The sequence below is a fragment of the Eptatretus burgeri genome, chromosome 1, assembly GCF_056783735.1.
Source record: "Eptatretus burgeri isolate ZD-2024b chromosome 1, Ebu_testis_v1, whole genome shotgun sequence".
Taxonomy (NCBI): Eukaryota; Metazoa; Chordata; class Myxini; order Myxiniformes; family Myxinidae; genus Eptatretus; species Eptatretus burgeri.
In genome coordinates, this window is record NC_140961.1 from 45,164,129 (window position 1) to 45,180,660 (window position 16,532).

General features: G+C 44.9%; 2 protein-coding genes across 4 annotated transcripts in view; one reads left to right on the forward strand and one right to left on the reverse strand.

The window, feature by feature from the left end:
* Positions 1–12,569, reverse strand: part of LOC147034366 (centrosomal protein of 85 kDa-like) — a 167,196-nt gene extending 154,627 nt beyond the window's left edge. Inside the window, exons 1-2 of the mRNA XM_085881550.1 lie at positions 12,430–12,569; positions 9,948–10,096 (exon numbers count right to left, since the gene is read on the reverse strand). The gene's annotated coding sequence lies outside the window, so the exon portion shown is untranslated. The remainder of the gene's footprint in view (positions 1–9,947; positions 10,097–12,429) is intronic.
* Positions 12,254–16,532, forward strand: part of GPN2 (GPN-loop GTPase 2) — a 30,133-nt gene continuing 25,854 nt past the window's right edge. For 2 of the 3 annotated variants that reach the window (XM_085881586.1, XM_085881615.1), the window contains exons 1-2: positions 12,254–12,518; positions 14,687–14,933. In XM_085881586.1, the coding sequence (XP_085737712.1) occupies positions 12,355–12,518; positions 14,687–14,933 (411 nt within the window). In that variant the 5' untranslated portion in view covers positions 12,254–12,354. Of the gene's footprint in view, positions 12,519–12,772; positions 12,899–14,686; positions 14,934–16,532 lie in introns of those variants that run through there. The other variant, XM_085881604.1, reaches the window with a different exon arrangement.

Genomic DNA, 16,532 nt, shown 5'->3' on the forward strand with positions numbered 1-16,532 from the left:
CCTGAAAGACAGATACGCTCGGATTGTGGCACAAACTTTCTTGGTGCTTGTAAGGAATTGACGATCCTTTTGACTGAATCAAATGAACCCAGTGTGAGGAAGCACCTGGGTGAGGAGGACTGTAATTGGATATTCAACCCCCCTCATTCATCCTATATGGGCGGAGCCTGGGAACATATGATTGGGATTTCACGATGTATCTTCATCTCCATGCTGCAACAAGTTGGACCATCTCATCTGACTTACGAGGTACTCTCTGCCTTTAAGGCAGAAGTCATCGCTATCATCAATACAAAGCCTTTGGTACCCATCTCTACTGACCCGGACTCACCTTTCCTTTGGACGCCCACCATGCTCCTCATGCAAAAGGTTGTCACTTGTCTTCCCTCTACAGGAACCTTTGACAATAAAGATCTCTACAGACAGCAATAGAAGCAAGTGCAGCACCTCTCCAACACCTTTTGGGATTGGTGGAGACGGGAATACCTAGCTATACTTCAGAGCAACAGTAAATGGCAGACAGATTGCCCCAACTTCAGAGAGGGCGACCTGGTCCTGCTGACAGACAGCCTAACGAAACGTAACTTGTGGCCCATGGCAGTCACCATGGTGTTTCCTGGCGCCAATGAGAAGGTCAGGAAGATTGAGCTTCAGGTCACCAAACAAGGGACTGTGAAAACGTTCTTCAGACCCGTTTATGAAACAGTTATTCTCTTGTCACAAAGCAACTTCAGACACTGGAAGGGACTCCTCAAATCTGCATTACTTTCGCATAATAACGTTTACCTAATGTTCAGTAATTTATAGTGGTACCTGTGAGATACCCACTGAGCTCTATAACACCACTAGAGAGGTCATCGGCAGCTAGTGATTGTCCGTATCGTGGAGTCTGCTCAGCATCCATGTTTAGTCCTTTCATCCACAGCAGTGAGTGGGAATTGACTGGTTTTAATCCTTTAACTGCGCTTTTCATGCTAATTCCGTAAAGAGTTCCATACTTTCAAAAGCACAAGCCTTCTTTATTGAGGCTCCTTGAATGTGTTATCACTAATTTACAGAACTAGGACACCGCCGGCCCACATGATTATCCCTGGGATGGTTTGTTTATGTGTTCCTAGAAGGCTTGGGTCGAGACGGCTTTTTGTAGCGGGGGTTTCCGCAAATCCACGAAATGACTAATTTTGAAGGGAAGTACTTCATTGAGTCGAGGGGATTACTGGAATATCAATGAAACCGCACCTTTTAGGGGTGCAATATTGTTGCGGATTTGGAAGCTTACTGCACACAACAGCCAGGTCCTATAGATCAGCTATATCGGTAAGTATGTGTTTCTAGTTAGGGTCCCGTCCGACGTTTAATGGGTGATTAATTGTACGTGCGCTGCGAGTTATTTTGAGAGTTAGGATTTAAATTACCAACAACAACAACAACGACACCTGCCCTCGCTTCCTTCCACCATCATCCACCGGCACCATTGCACGCGTGTATGTCAGCATGTACGACTTGTATGTGGGCGGAGTCCAGTGTGCTAGGCAGGGTTTCTCTGGACGTTGGTGTGCTGGCTTCACCGCAAATATGGGCACAAGCGTTGCACTCTGGCTTCGCCCCAAATACGGGCACAAGCGTTTTGTTCTGGCATATTCTCCAAATATGGGCATAGAGCGTTCTCTCTGCCCAATGAGGGAGTGCGAGCATGGGATAAGAGAAGTGCGCTTGGGCCAAAAGAGAGTTGTCAAGAGTCATTGAGAGTTGTCTTCTGGTCTTCGGACATCTGGTGGTCTTCTGAAGCCAGTTGTCACCTTCCGGGGGTCCTACCAACAGAGCGTCTTCTCTTGTGGCCCATGTGCCTGCGAGGCTGTCCCGCGAGGATCGCCTGCCTGGGCTTGGAGCGGCATTGTGTGGCAGGTTAGAGGCCTGCCACACCGGATCGTCGAAGACCGCACGAGACAGGAAGGTCCAAGATTAGGCTCTGACCTCCAGCTCGCCTTTCCTCGAGCTGGAGGCCTCCAATAAAGACCTGACGGGTCCGTTTCATGTGTGTGTGTGTGTGTGTGTGTGTGTGTGTGTGTGTGTGTGTGTGTGTGTGTGTGTGTGTGTGTGTGTGTGTGTGTGTGTGTGTGTGTGTGTGTGTGTGTGTGTGTGTTTTTGTGGTGCCAGTCTATTAAGTAAAACTGCATAAGTGCTTCTACATAAATTGCTATTCCTTCATTATTCAGTTAACTCTGCCTTCTTGCATGCTCCCCTGCCCCATTATAAATAAATATCCCTTTTGTTGAATGTTCCAGCTCGTTTCTGTGTTTCTTTCATTGGCTTGGCACGGTGTGCATTGAGAAATAGCGAGGCTGTAAATTGTTCATTTGTTCCGACGGGCCTTTGTAATCTCCGCTAGGGTTACACACAGTTCGGGCTCGGTAACAGCTCGTTCCCCTCGAGGTCTGTCGAGGGTGTGAATTCCCCGGTAGCTTTGTCCGTGTGGGTAATTAGGTATATTGAAGTTTGGCAATTGACCCTACCCCACGCGGTCGAATTATTGGCGATTCATGGTCCAGTAAGGGATCCGTGCCCTTCGGACTTATCCAAAAGGTATGACCTCAATTCCGGTGTGTTCGGTGGAGCCGACTCTACTGCTCCCTCTAGCGGTCGTGCTCGCCACCGATACCCGGCCCATTAACAATATGTACTCTTCCGCGGAATTGACGTCATGTGTCCATTTTATTGACGCCATATTTCTGCTATAAATTCTCATGCATGGGACGCTATGGTTATCCGTTTCTGTTAACCCGTTAAGAGTTAAAACCGCACGTTTCGATTTAAAAAAAAAAAAAAACATTTCTGCATTAGGTTTCATCACGCGGCCAAGTTGTATAACGAAATACTGGCTGGAGATCGCGTCCGACGAAAATATAAACAAGCAGTCATAGACTGGTACTTACGAAATCGTCAACTTGACCTCTGACCTTGTCTAATAAAAGCTGTCTCTAGAGAAGGTAGCGACGCAAACCGAAGTTTCTACGATGATTCTGCACCAAACCATCAAAAATCGAATGTTTGACCTCACTGTGACCTTGACCTTTGACCGATTTTGACCAAAATCTAATCAGCACTAGCCATCACGCTCCTGAATCACGTGGTGTAATTTGACATTGGTAGCTTCTTCCGTTCTCGAGTTATCGTGCCTACAAACAAACGCACAAATACACAAACATAAACACACAAACAGAGGACGGAAGTCATCAATATACTTAAGAAATCTAGTAAAATTTCATTCACTTCCGTAATCAGTAAATATTTCTTTATGCCAAATTAGAAAACATGAGTTCGTTAGCTTAGTTGGTTCTATTTTGAGATTGTGATTATATCGAGATTACGACTTCCTCATGATAATATTGTTATGGCTGTGGAAATTTGCAATACACCATAAAGGGTTCTCAGGTGAGATATATCAGTAAGTTCATGTGTAGTTTGCCCAAACCCGTTGTTTAGAGGGAATATATGTGATCCATTCGGGCTGCGATTCTTCAGTTAGCCGTTTTTCTTTTGCTGTCGTTATTTTGGTGCAAGAACAACAACGAACATCGCCACAACCAACATCTCAACAATCACGCCATTCACTACACGACGCCAACAATCACGCCATTCACACCACGACGCCACCTTCCACAACTACGCTACCACTATCTTCGCCACTCGCCATTCAACGAGCACCGTGCAGTCACGATCTCCGCGGGACGGATGAAAGGAGCGGAGTGGCAGCAGCAACAAGGGTGCGAAGGGGCATCTCCCGCCCAAAACTCCCGGTTAAATATCCCCCGCCAAGATCTCCCGCTCAAAACGCCCGCGCAAATATCTCCCGCCCGAATCTTCCTTCCCTCGTCGTCCTAAGTGAGAAAGGGGGAGGGGTGGCGCGTCCTCTCCCGATTGGCGGATGCGCGGTGTGACGTGGCCGGGGGAGAGGAACGCCCCCCTTCGAGGCATTTTCTGGAAGCATCTCGAAGGAAGGAGGAGCCAAGAACGGGGAGGGGCGGAGCGAAGGGCGGAGCCCGACTCTACAAAAGGCGTGGGTGTGGAGAGTCTTGGTTCCCTTGTAACTGGAGGAGAATTGTCGAGAGTTGTGGAGAGTCGCTGGTCGCTTGTCCTTGGAGGAGAATTGTCGAGAGTTGTTGGAGAGTCGCTGGTCGGTTGTCCCTGAATGAGAATTATCGAGAGTTATTGGAGAGTCCCTGTTTATGGTTCGTTCATTCGGAGGAAGAGGTTGAGGTTCTGTTCGTTCGTTCGGGTCGGGCGGACGACACGTGCAGGCGCGAGGAACGAGCCCAGTGGACCACGCGAGAGGGACTTGGAAATGCGGTCGCCAAGGGCTGGACGACGCGCTCAGGGAAGTCGCGACTTCCTTTTCTTTTGGGGTTTTGTGTAAATGTCTGTGGGTGGCGCTGGTCTTGAAAAGTAGAACTGTTTTAAGTGTTGCCGTGTGAATTGCCTTATTCGGTTGTAGATCTGCGTGTGTCTCTTCGCTTGCTTTTATTGTGTTTTCTTGCTTGACTGTAATGTACGTGCCTTCCGTGCTGCCGTGTGGCGTGGAATAAATGTGCTGGTCCAATTGTTCCGCATTTCGCTGCATCCTTTCCTTTGTTTGAATCTCCATCTTGCATCACGTAAGGCATTAATAGTGGGTTTAAAACACCCGGTAACTAATCTGAACCGTCAAGGTCGACGATAACTCCGCTCGGTTATCCCTGTAGCACAGAATGAGCCGCTCAAGCGGTTCGTGTCCGGAGTCGACCTGTGGCGCGGTACAACTCCTCGGTACGCTACCCGCGCGGGTACTTAGGTAAATCGACCATTCGGCGATCGGACCCTATTTCGCGCGGGTAGAATGCGGACTGAGTTGTGGTGAGGTTAAACCCCCACCCGTGACTAGCTCCCGGCGTTGTTCCGAGAGGGTCACGACTGAATTGCACGTTCGGTGGGCGAAGCGGCCACTATTGGTTACACGCAGTCGATCGCACGCTGGCAGGGCGCGAATTCGCAACAATATTGTACGCTCTGAGACCCTGAGAGTCTCTGACAGGCCGCAGTGTATAGTAGGACTTGTAAACGTGCTATGTCTTTATCATTGATGAATGCATTTTATGGATAATAAAGGCTTATTTTGGATTATATATAATTGAAGACTATTAGTTTTGTTGAGTTGTTCCGAAAGTGTTTGTCATTTGTTGACATTGGTCAAATGTCTTTGGAATACCTTCAAATCCAATTCTATATCACATGTTCCTATTCATTCTCTTATGGGAGTCTGGGCTAAAAGGACTAAACATGGATAGCAGGCTGGCTGGCCGGCGAGGACAAATCGGTAACGTGCAGGGAAGCTGGTGGACTCTCTAGTGGTGTTATAGAGCTTGGTGGAGATACCAGACAAGGAATGTCATGTCTTGCAGTCTGGGTCGGGCTGCCATCTGTTGGTAAATTTGGAGAATAACGCCAAATGTAATTGTTCTGTTCTCTTATTGGCAAGTTGAGGTCACACAATCTAATGGTCATAGTGCAGAAGCTCCATTTTGAAAGTATGCCTTCGCTTAGAGTTGAAGATAAATGTCAGACTGCAATCTTTCTCCATCTGCTCCCATTCGTCCCTTGGAAAGCTTTGTATATAAGTTATCTTTGTTTATGTTAATCCATGAACTTCATCGATAAGAATATTGATTGTTAAGCTATTTAGGAGCCCTTTTGTGCAAACGTGTAGCATAAGCAGCTAATCTGCATGCAAAGCTCATGCTACGCTGGTGTGCTATAAAAGCTATTCTGCTGCTGAAAACTTATGTGTTTGCAATATGTTTCAGTCCTTTATATACTACTCGTGCTAAATAGCTATATTAGGAATCATTATTATTGGTGTAGAAGATGCATAACATGCAGAGCATTGCTTTATAGCAGACCTTGTCTGTGTAGTTTCAGTTTCACATTACGAATTGATGCTTGAATGGATCAAAACACTCCAGTCAAGAAATCTACATTTACAACCTTGTTCAGGCCCTTCATTCAAGTTCTTGTTTTGCTATCTGTCTACCTGTGTAGAGTCACGTGCATACATAGCAAAATACTGGTACTCATTTTGCCGACCTCAGAAGGAAGACAGGCTGAGTCAACCCCACTTGGTTTTAATTCAACAGCTGACAGGGGCTCAAACTCAAGATCCTAACATCTTAAGCTAGCCACCTTAACCATTAAGCCAACACCAGGATTTTTGGAAGTGATACAGGCAGCCGTCTGTTTACGACTATTTTCTGTTTTAAAAAACTTGACCAGGGACCACACCAGAAAACCCATGTCATGAGAAGGGTCATTGTGAAATAATTATTTACTTTCATCGATGTGTATAAAGCAAGTCGCTGTGGCAGGTGCTACCATGCTTCGGTGGAACGTATGAATCGGCTATGCGATGTGCTGGTTCCTGCCACCCAAATGGCGCTTCGAGCCTGAGTGGTCACCGCACCAGACACAGAGTGCTATCCGTGTGGATGCTAATCGTTCTGAACTCAATCTGTCCTATCGATTTGCGATCAGGGCAACTTGAATCACTCAGAGACCAAGTGGCCTCATGTGCGTATTTAATAAGTAAATAGCCATGCTGTTGTTGTTTCGATCACAGTTTTTGTGTTTTGTAGGGGGAATTGAGGAGTTGTGGTTGGGGGGGGGTGGTTGAGGAGTTCTGGTGGGGGGTGGTTTATCAATTGTGGTGGGGAGAGGGGAGTTGGGAGGGTGTGGTAGAGGAGTTGTTGGGAGGGGATTGAGGAGTTGTGGGGTGGGGAGGGTTGAGGAGTTGTGATGGTGTGGCAGAGGTCGATGAGTTGTGGTGTTGGGGGGGGGAGGGTGTGGTTGAGAAGCTCTGGGGTTGGGGAGGGAATTGAGGAGTCATGGTGGTTGAGTGGGGGGGGGGAAGGTTGAGGAGTAATGTTTGAGGAGGAGGGGTTGAACTGTTGTGGTGGTGGGGGGGGGGATTGTAGCCTTAGTGTTGGGAGGGGTAGTTGAAGACGTGCAGTTTGTGAGAGCAGGGGGAGTTGAGGTCTTGAAGTCACATTTTACATTGTGCAGATGCTCCTCAAGTCCTGCTAGGTATATATATCACAGGGTAACGCTGTCTGTTTGTCCTTCCCTGAAACATGGAGATGTGCCTCAAAGAGAAAATTCAGTAAAAGTTGCTTCAAATTAATCCAGCCCTGTGGAAAAAATAATATTCAAAACAAAGTTGAACACAAGAGATGGCATCTTTACGTATATAAAGTCCAGATAGTGCCACAGTTAGAACAAAGATTGACCCAATCAAATATCTTGAATAAATCAATTGGTTCATGAGTCAGTAAGTGACCACTATATTCGTTATAGGTGTGTCTGTCTGTCTGTCCCAAACATAGCTCCGTGGGTTTTGATCCGATCTTGATAAAATTAGGGTGCGAGGTTTATATCATGATCTAGTTGTGTTTTCCAGAGAATGGGCGTGCTGTGCCCATTATGGGAGGAGCCACGCCCAAAAAACATGTGTTTTTAGGGGGTAGCTGGTTTCAAGTTACATATTCTCTGAGGGGGTTTGTCGAATCTGGCAGAGGTTTCAGTATTTGGTTAGCCCAATGGCACCTGCATAGCCCCACGGAGCTCGATTTTCATTTTTGTCCCAAGGTCAAGGTCACAAGGTCACAAGGTCACGAACTTAGAAAATCTCAAAAAAAAAAAAAATCAATAAATTGGGCATTGAGCTCCTAGGGTTTTCAACTGTTTTGAATGAAAGTTGGTATGCAAGTAGTGCTCTGCGAGTACTACAACTTTCATCATTTACGTTTTTCCCGATTTCCACCAGTTTGCCCGTGGCGTCCCCTCGAAGGTCAAAAGATAAAAAAGGCGAACCGTGTACATTGCTCGTGAACCAACCATCGCCGTCTCCAGACTTGTAACTTGTTAAACTCATTTTACTCTTTTCTTTTTTCTTTAAGTGCCAGGTGCTTACAATTACAACTCAAGACATTCCTTGTTGAACCTCCCATTTTTGAGTCCTTTCAATCAGCACAAGAATAAAAGGCTTCCTTATTTATTTATTTTTCTATCGTGGTATTTTTATCACGGGCTTCCACGAGTAAATAATAATAAAACAGGACAAAATCTCCCATGCTGTATATAAAATATATAATAGGGCACACCTTCTCATGCTGTACACCTGTATAATGAGCCACAACCTATCATGTTGTAGGACTCTCTTCCTTTGTTCAACATTACTTCATCATCCTGTCCTGTGACGGGCCATTTCTCAATGAACCCACGCTCTGAAGAGTGGCAAAAGCTTAGATAAGGTGCATCACTAAATATTAAGAGGCCATCTACATAATAGGTAGGCACACCTTGGTGGTACAAACTGACATGCAAAACCCCTTCCAGTGCAAAAAGCAATTCCATGAATCCGGTCCATGATTTAAACGCACCCAATGTGGCATTCCTGTTACCTCAACAGGTCTGAGACCAGAAAACTCTTTGCTCAACGAAGAATACAGGGTGAGAAACACTGTGTGTACAATGGGCAAGGGGAGCGAGGTGTAGAATACATGAGGGCAAGGAAGTAGAATACATGAGGAAAAAAGGCAAACTTCCCTAATGTGGTACAGAGATCGCATGCCTGGTGTTGGCTTAATGGTTGGGGTGGTGGGCTTGGGATTCTGGGATCAGAGTTAAAATCCCACTTGCATGTGTAATTAATACCAGGTGGGTTTGACTCTACCTGTCATCCTTCTGAAGTTGGAAAAATGAGTACCAGCTTGCTGGTATACTGTGTCAGAGTGGTGACCCGTCCAGGATTGTGCCCAATAGCCAAGAAGACTGCTTAAGTAGCACCAACGCTCTGCACAGAGTATGGTCCCAATGGATGGATTCATAAGCAATATCTGACTGCTGGTTGCACCATTCCAGGAGGGATGGCTATTACTGGAGGCAAAGGATGCTGTGCCCCTCTAGGTTATGGTAGGAATTTTTATTTTGACCGAAGGGTTGGGTTGGAGAGGCACTACCGTACTCCATGATAAACCTGTGCACGGCCATCATGCCTTTAAAGGAGAAACCTAGAGTTATCACTGAACATAACACTTGCGCTTTGCCTCTTTGTCCATTGGACGTGCTGATTTGACCACTGTAAACATGCTTGGATGTGTCACGATGTAAGCCTTGGATGCTGAACAGGACGATGAGCAAGGATACCTGCATCACGGATATGCCTCAAGACGGTATTGACACTCATCTTGCGAGGTCCAGGGAGTCTGTTTGCAGTACTGTAGACAGTTTGAGAACGACTGCATAGAAGGGTCATGCGAATGTATCAGTCGAGAGCTGGAGTCGTCATCCTGAGACTCATCTTCTTGGCGTATCTCTGTTGACCCAGTAACTTGATGATGTCTTCTGAGGACATAAACAGTTCCTCTCCTCATGTTAAAGAGCTTTGCAACGTGGCTAATGGAAGACCCTGCTTGAAGGTTTCCAATGATTTTATTCCTCTCATTTTCTGACAGACATGCCATTGTAAAATAGATTGTTAAAGAATTGAATCAGTGTGTTTTTTTTGCATGATCCACTTGCTAGTGGATCAGTAAGACTGTTTCAAATTTGCTCAGAATTCCCCGTGTAACCTCCAAAAACCCAAAGGTGCACGAGTTGCATGTGCTGAACGATTATATTGCACGAGGCAATTACATTACGTGTAAACTTGCAATCAGGTGTTCTGCACATCCCTCGTGCCAAAAAGGCCCTTGAATGAACACTGGAACAGTCTTTAAACAAGTAGAGTACATCATAAATTCAACATGTTCGGTATGGCATAGACTCCTGCAGAGTATATAATGACACGTGTCAACCCCACGGTGATCTAAATACCTAGTAACAAACAACACACGAGGCACAGTGAAGTAAATGCATCTCACCTTACACGTGGTGAGATGAGGAATGCAATGAAAGATCTTTGCAGCAGGAACGCTTTCCTTTCGAAGTCAGTGAAGAAATGTCTTATAATGAGGAGTTTATGGTGGATATTGAAGCCAAGGAGCTTTAAAGAACCAATTCCTGTAATGATCTGGAAAAAATAATGGTTACGTCACGTGATCTCTTAAAACACAATCATGAGAGGGAACATTTATTGTTGAAGGTATTTTCACATTGGTATTCACTCAAAGGAGCAGGGAGTTCATAAAACATTAACATGATGGATGAGAAAGATTCATATTATCAAAGTGTGCTTGGATTTGCGGCAGTAATATCGGTGAAGAAGAAAGTATATGCATGAGCAGAGACCTCAGTCCCATCGTATTCCTAACCTTCATCAATGATCTCACTGACTCTCTGGAAAATCCTCTATTTCTTTTCTGATGTCTCTACTCTGCCGTGACATCTCTCATCCTTCTGACAGACAGGCAGGAGCCTGTTTCCTCTCCTCAGACCTTGACAAAAGCACAAACTGGTCAAACACTTGGAATGTCTTTCAATCCTGAAAAATCTGTCTGTGACTGTCTGTGTCTCTGTCTCTCTCTGTCTCTGTCTCTCTCAAAGGACTGTATCGCAAACCCTCCCATCTACTTTCTCAACAACCCTCTCAAAGAGGTTCAGTCATTCAAACTTTAAGGTCTCACTCTCATTCATGATCACCCTTGGACAAGCCACATTTCAGGGTTGGCTTCTAAAGCCAGATGCCGACTGGACATCCTCCATCATGGAAAGTCCTTCTTGGCACACCTGAGCTACTATCCACCTACAAGGCTTTAATCCGCAGCATGATGGAGTACTGCTCACCCCCTCTATGCTGGCTCCCGTCTCACATCTTGCCCTGCTGGACGCCGTGGACACCAAGGCGGTCAAGATTATTAGAATCTCTCACAATGAAGCCGAGTCTGTGGGCCTATCACCTCGTCATCGCCGACTGGTTGGTGGTCTCTCTCTGTCTTCTTCTGCCTCAGTTCTTCTGTCTTGCACCCTCTGCACTCTCTGTGCTTTGCCCAAACCCCCCCTCCCCTCCAGGTATCTGCAGGACACAACACGGTCCACCAACAACCCCCTCCTAGTGAAACTGCCTCTATCCAGAACCACTGCTTACCTCCACTCATATATTCCTCTTTTTTTCCTGCCTGTGGATCCACCTTCCACACTCTCGTCAATCTCATTGATTCTTCCCTCCAAATCTTCAAAACAGCTGTTCACCACCATTGCAAGTCATCTCCCCATTCGAAACCATGATCTTTTCTACACCTGTTCAACCACCCCCAGCCCTCCCAGAGTTTTTCTTGTACATCCATCTTGTCAACCCCTTTCGTTCTCCCCCTCACCCTCATCGCTACCTGCATCCCTTGTTTGGCCACCCTGCTATCGGTTTTTCCCCTTTCTCCTGCTGTTTCCTTCATGTTGTGTCCTGATCTGTTCTGTGTCCGAGCTCCTCCAGCAGCAGAAACCATGAAATTTTTTTTAAAAGACCGAAACTTGTAATGTGGACCAGGTCGAGGGATCTTGGTGCATCAGTGAGATTGACACACACTCACTCACTCACTCACTAACACACACACACACACACACACACACACACACACACACACACACACACACACACACACACACACACACACACACACACACACACACACACACACACACTCTCACGTCTTGAGTTCAAGCTCCTGTAATGTCGACTCGTTACACACGTTACACACGTTACAACCTGTAATGTTACACACGAATTTATTTGTTGTTTTTTTAACCATGGTGGGTCGTTTCACATTTCCTCACTGGACTAAATGCTGAATAAAACTGAATTTTTTCTTCACCTTCAACCGGTTCCCTCCAGCCCAATTACCCCCCCCCCTCCCTCACCACCTCGACTCATCCACCCCACGTCTTCTCTGCCGATCACAAATTAATACTATTTTGTCTTCTATTCCCAGAAAATAAATCTAAACACTAACTTTGTGAGGAACGCGAATTAAGTAGCTTCTCGTCTCGTTTATATTGTAATAGAATCTTTACAAGTCCTGAGAACAATACGGTATATTGGATGATTGTTAATAAAGCGGTGTAGCGGATGGTATCAGTAAGCGGGGTAGCGGATGGTATCAGTAAGCGGTGTATGATCACTTCTGCTTTACATTGCTACTAATATCGGATTATATAAATACAAAAAACAATTGTAAGTTTCAACTAATACTCATATTCCCATTTTATGAAGTAAAAAAAAAACAGTGATCGTGACGCAATATCCGGTTCCCACTTGTTCGCAGTACATCTTGGTTTTACTAACATTGCCGACGTTTATTGACCTCCCAGGGAGGGTCTCTCCCGTGCTGTCCTAACATGGCGAGCTCGGGCCCCAGGATAACCTTCGGCCAGGTTGTTATCGGCCCCCCGGGTTCGGGAAAAACTACTTACTGCCTCGCCATGCGGGAGTTTCTGGGTCTTCTTGGCCGGAAGGTTTCTGTCATTAACCTCGATCCAGCAAACGAGTCTCCCCCTTACAGGTGAGCACGGAGCGGGGGTATCGACCCAGCAGGCAGGTTTGGAGTCAGAGCAGCCATGATTTGTAGTTCATAGAATGAGAGAGGGGAGTTTAATGGTGAAGGGAGAATAAGGGGGGGGGGAAGGGTCTGGGTCATGGAGTGGGGGAGGGTGCACAGGAAGTCATCATCTTGGAATCAATTTATTATGGAGGCATTTACAATGACGTCACGCACACGTGCTGCGTGCAGACGCCGCCATCTTGGAGGTAATAACCAATGTAAATGGAGGGAGAGGGAAAGGTGGCGTGGATTGCAATGCCTGAGTAATTCTCAATAATAGTGTGTTTCCGTACAAGGAACTTCAACGCACCAGGAGCTCGTCAGACTCGTCAAAGTCTTTGGTATTTTTATTTATTTATTTTAGCTCACTTGGACTTTAGCAGTGCTGGATTAACCATTAGGCAGACAAGGCATGTGCCTTAGGGCCAGCCAAAAATTCGGGCCAAAAATTATTTTCACATTAAATATTTGTCTTTTTTTTGTATTAAATCTTTTGCTCTTGAATTAGTTCATCTTTTGTCTGGGGTCCATTTCCATGAGCCCGAGATCCAATTTTAAATTTTCAGGCCATTCTCTAAAATTTCAAAATGTGCCTTAGGGCCAGCCGAGGCTTAATCCGGCACTGGTCTTTAGTCCCGATTTTGATGAAACTTGGTCACAAGCTTCACATGTCATGTCGAAGGAAGCTTTATTAACTGCATCACAATCTGCGCTCATTAAAGCATTAAGGCTCTATGGGGGGAGGGGGGAGCTGACCCCCTCCCCCCAAAAAAGGTGTTTGCTCTCTTCTCCGAAACAACAAACACTATTTCAATGAAACTTAACCACAACCTTCATCACCCGTGATGTACCGAAGTTTGTTCACGCCATTAAAAGAAAATCAGGGTCTCGGGAAGTTTGAGTGACTTGCTTCTGATCTTGGTGATGTTCAGGACATATATATATATATATATATATATATATATATATATATATATATATATATATATATATATATATATATATATATATATATATATATATATATCCATCCAGGGTTTGAACCACCAATCTTCCAGACTCGAAGCAGACACTCAAACCCAGTGTTTCTCAACCTTTTTTGTCCCATGCCCCACCATGATTGGAGACACTACAGTATATACTACATATGTATTCAAAAGGCTTTATTAAAACTTTATTGCAAATATTATTCAATTGCTCCTCACTTCAATGGGAGCCATGCCCTTGACGCTGGCTGCAGATTTGTTTGATTCGAGAAACCAATTTTGTCAGTTTCAGCCTTAAATCACCACGTTTCGTGATTTCCAGTCGATTTCTCTTAGCTTGCAGCAAATCGGCAACGAGACTTAATAAGGTGATGGAAAATTTTTCAATACTTTCCTTGCCAAAGTAGTTGAGTTGGGGTATTTCTTTTCGCTCTCCTCAGACAGCCTCATCATTGTTCCTTTGATCTTGAAAAGGGTTTTGAATCCTCATGCCCCACCAAAATATTGCCACGCCCCACCTTGACAAACACTGCTCTAACCATTTAGCCACTGAGGCTGGTTTTTAATACTTTTAGGTCACAAAGTGGACAAAGGATGTTGATCTAACTGTGACCAGTGCAATGGTTCACAGTTATGCAGTGTGTGGATGTTCAAACCAAATCAAATGGGGACACAAAGTCGTTTTTCTTACTCCGATCAGTGGTCACAGACCAAGGAGAGAAAATAAAATAATTTACAGAGAAAAGGTGTGCTCAGTGGATTGCTAACTCAAGATGAGAGTGTTTGACACCATCAAAACGTGTAATATGTCCTGAACACTTCATGTCGAGTATTTTGGTGTTTTTTTGTTGTTGTTGATGAAAAAATTTGCTTGATAATGCACGTATTTTTACCGAAATGTTTTACATTCACAAGCCATTTTACTTCTCACATTTGATGTCACACTGCACATTCTCTATGTTTACTCACTTATCACTTGCCGTCGATAATGGCTTCCTGGAAGTGAACATCATGAGAAATGTGACATCAGCTGAAAGGGTTTATATTTTAGAGTTAGCCTAAATGCAGAGAGCCATCTTGAGGTCGTCACTACGGTACAGGAGTGGATTGCTAATGCACGTTCCCATGTTCTATCTCTTCCAGCTGTGCTGCGGACATCAGTGAGTTGGTGACGCTCTCAGATGTAATGGAGTCCCTGTCCCTGGGTCCAAACGGTGGCCTGCTCTACTGTATGGACTACCTTGAGAGCAACTTAGACTGGCTGCACAAGCAGATGGTCTCTTTGCGTAGTAATTACCTCCTCTTCGATTGTCCGGGTCAAGTGGAGTTGTACACCCACCATGGAGCATTAAAGAGCGTGTTTGAAAGCCTCACAAAGGACAATGTCCGTGTAAGTTGTTGCTATTATTTTTAACCCATTTTGGCATTTTATTTTCACTCACTTGTTGCTCAAGTCATGCCGAACAAATAAGATTTATTTTAACACATTTACACTTAATAATGATTGGTCCTTTTGTTACCTCCACCACCGAAGGTGAAGGAGGTTATTATGTTTTCACCCCTCTGTCTGTTTGTTTGTGTGCAGGATATCTCAAAGTTGTGAACGGATCCAGACAATTTTGTGGACAGGTTTGGTGTGTGACAAGGACGAACTGATTAGATTTTAGTGGAGATGTGGGTCCGGATCCCACTCCGAGAATTTTTAAAGTGATTCTTCACCATCGAGAGATTGGGCCAAGAATGATATAAAGCACGATATCTCAAAAGTTGTGAACGGATTCGGATGAAATTTGGTGAACAAGTTCGGTGTGTGACGAGGATGAACTGATTAGATTTTGGTGAAGATCTGGATCCAGATCTGACTACTAGAATTTTTAAGTGATTCTTCATCATTGAGGGATAGGGCTAAAAACGATATATAGCACGATATCTCAAAAGTTGTGGACGGATTCGGATGAAACTTGGTGGACACGTTGGGTGTGTGACAAGGAAGAATTGGTTCAATTTTGATGAAGATCCGGATCTGATTATTTTTTTTTTTAAATTTCAGTGATTCTTCACCATTGGAGAGATCATGCTAAACCGATTATATATAGCACGATATCTCAAAAGTTGTGGAGGGATTCGGATGAAACTTGGTGGACAAGTTGGGTGTGTCGCAAGGATGAATTGATTCGATTTTGGTGAAGATCCGAATCCGGATCTGGATAAGAGAATTATTTAATTTGTAAATTGATTCTTCACCATTGAGAGATAGGGCCAAAAAACTATATAGTGCTGCACAGCATGATATTTCAAAAATTTATTGGGTTAAGTTGCTGTCACACCTTGACGTTTTCGCCAGCGTATGGCAAGGTATCAAAATGTATGTAAAACGCTGGCGTACGCTGAACTATTGATGTTTTTTTCCAGTTTTGGACGTATTCATAACGAGTTGGACGTATGCATAACTTATTAGTAACGTACACAGAACGTTTCAATAACATATAGATAACTTGTATCAACGAATGGTGAGCGTGTTGTTGGCGTTCACAACCTATGCCCAACGATAGTCTAACTTATGCATAGCGCGTGTCAGCGTATCGCTGACGATCACGTGGCGTAGCCTATTTAAAGGCTGCGGCTCGACGATTCAAATCATAACCGCACTAGACATCGAAGTGTCAAGCCGCTGTCACACCTTGACGTTTTAGCCAGCGTATGCCGACGGATGAAAAATTTGCCGAATACGCTGGTACACGTTGAATACGTTAAGAGCACGCTGGCATATGTCGTAGTACGCCGAGTACGTCGACAAATTTTCAGCATGTTGAAAATTTTTCAACGTATGCCAGCGTATGATGCACCCGTTCCGCATACGCTGGCCATAAGTTGTAGGCACGTTAAGCGATCGTTGACACACGTTACTTGTAACTTACTCATAAGTCGAAACACGTCGAGGTAATGTTTAGCATACCTGAAACTTATTTCTAACCTATGAGTAACGTGC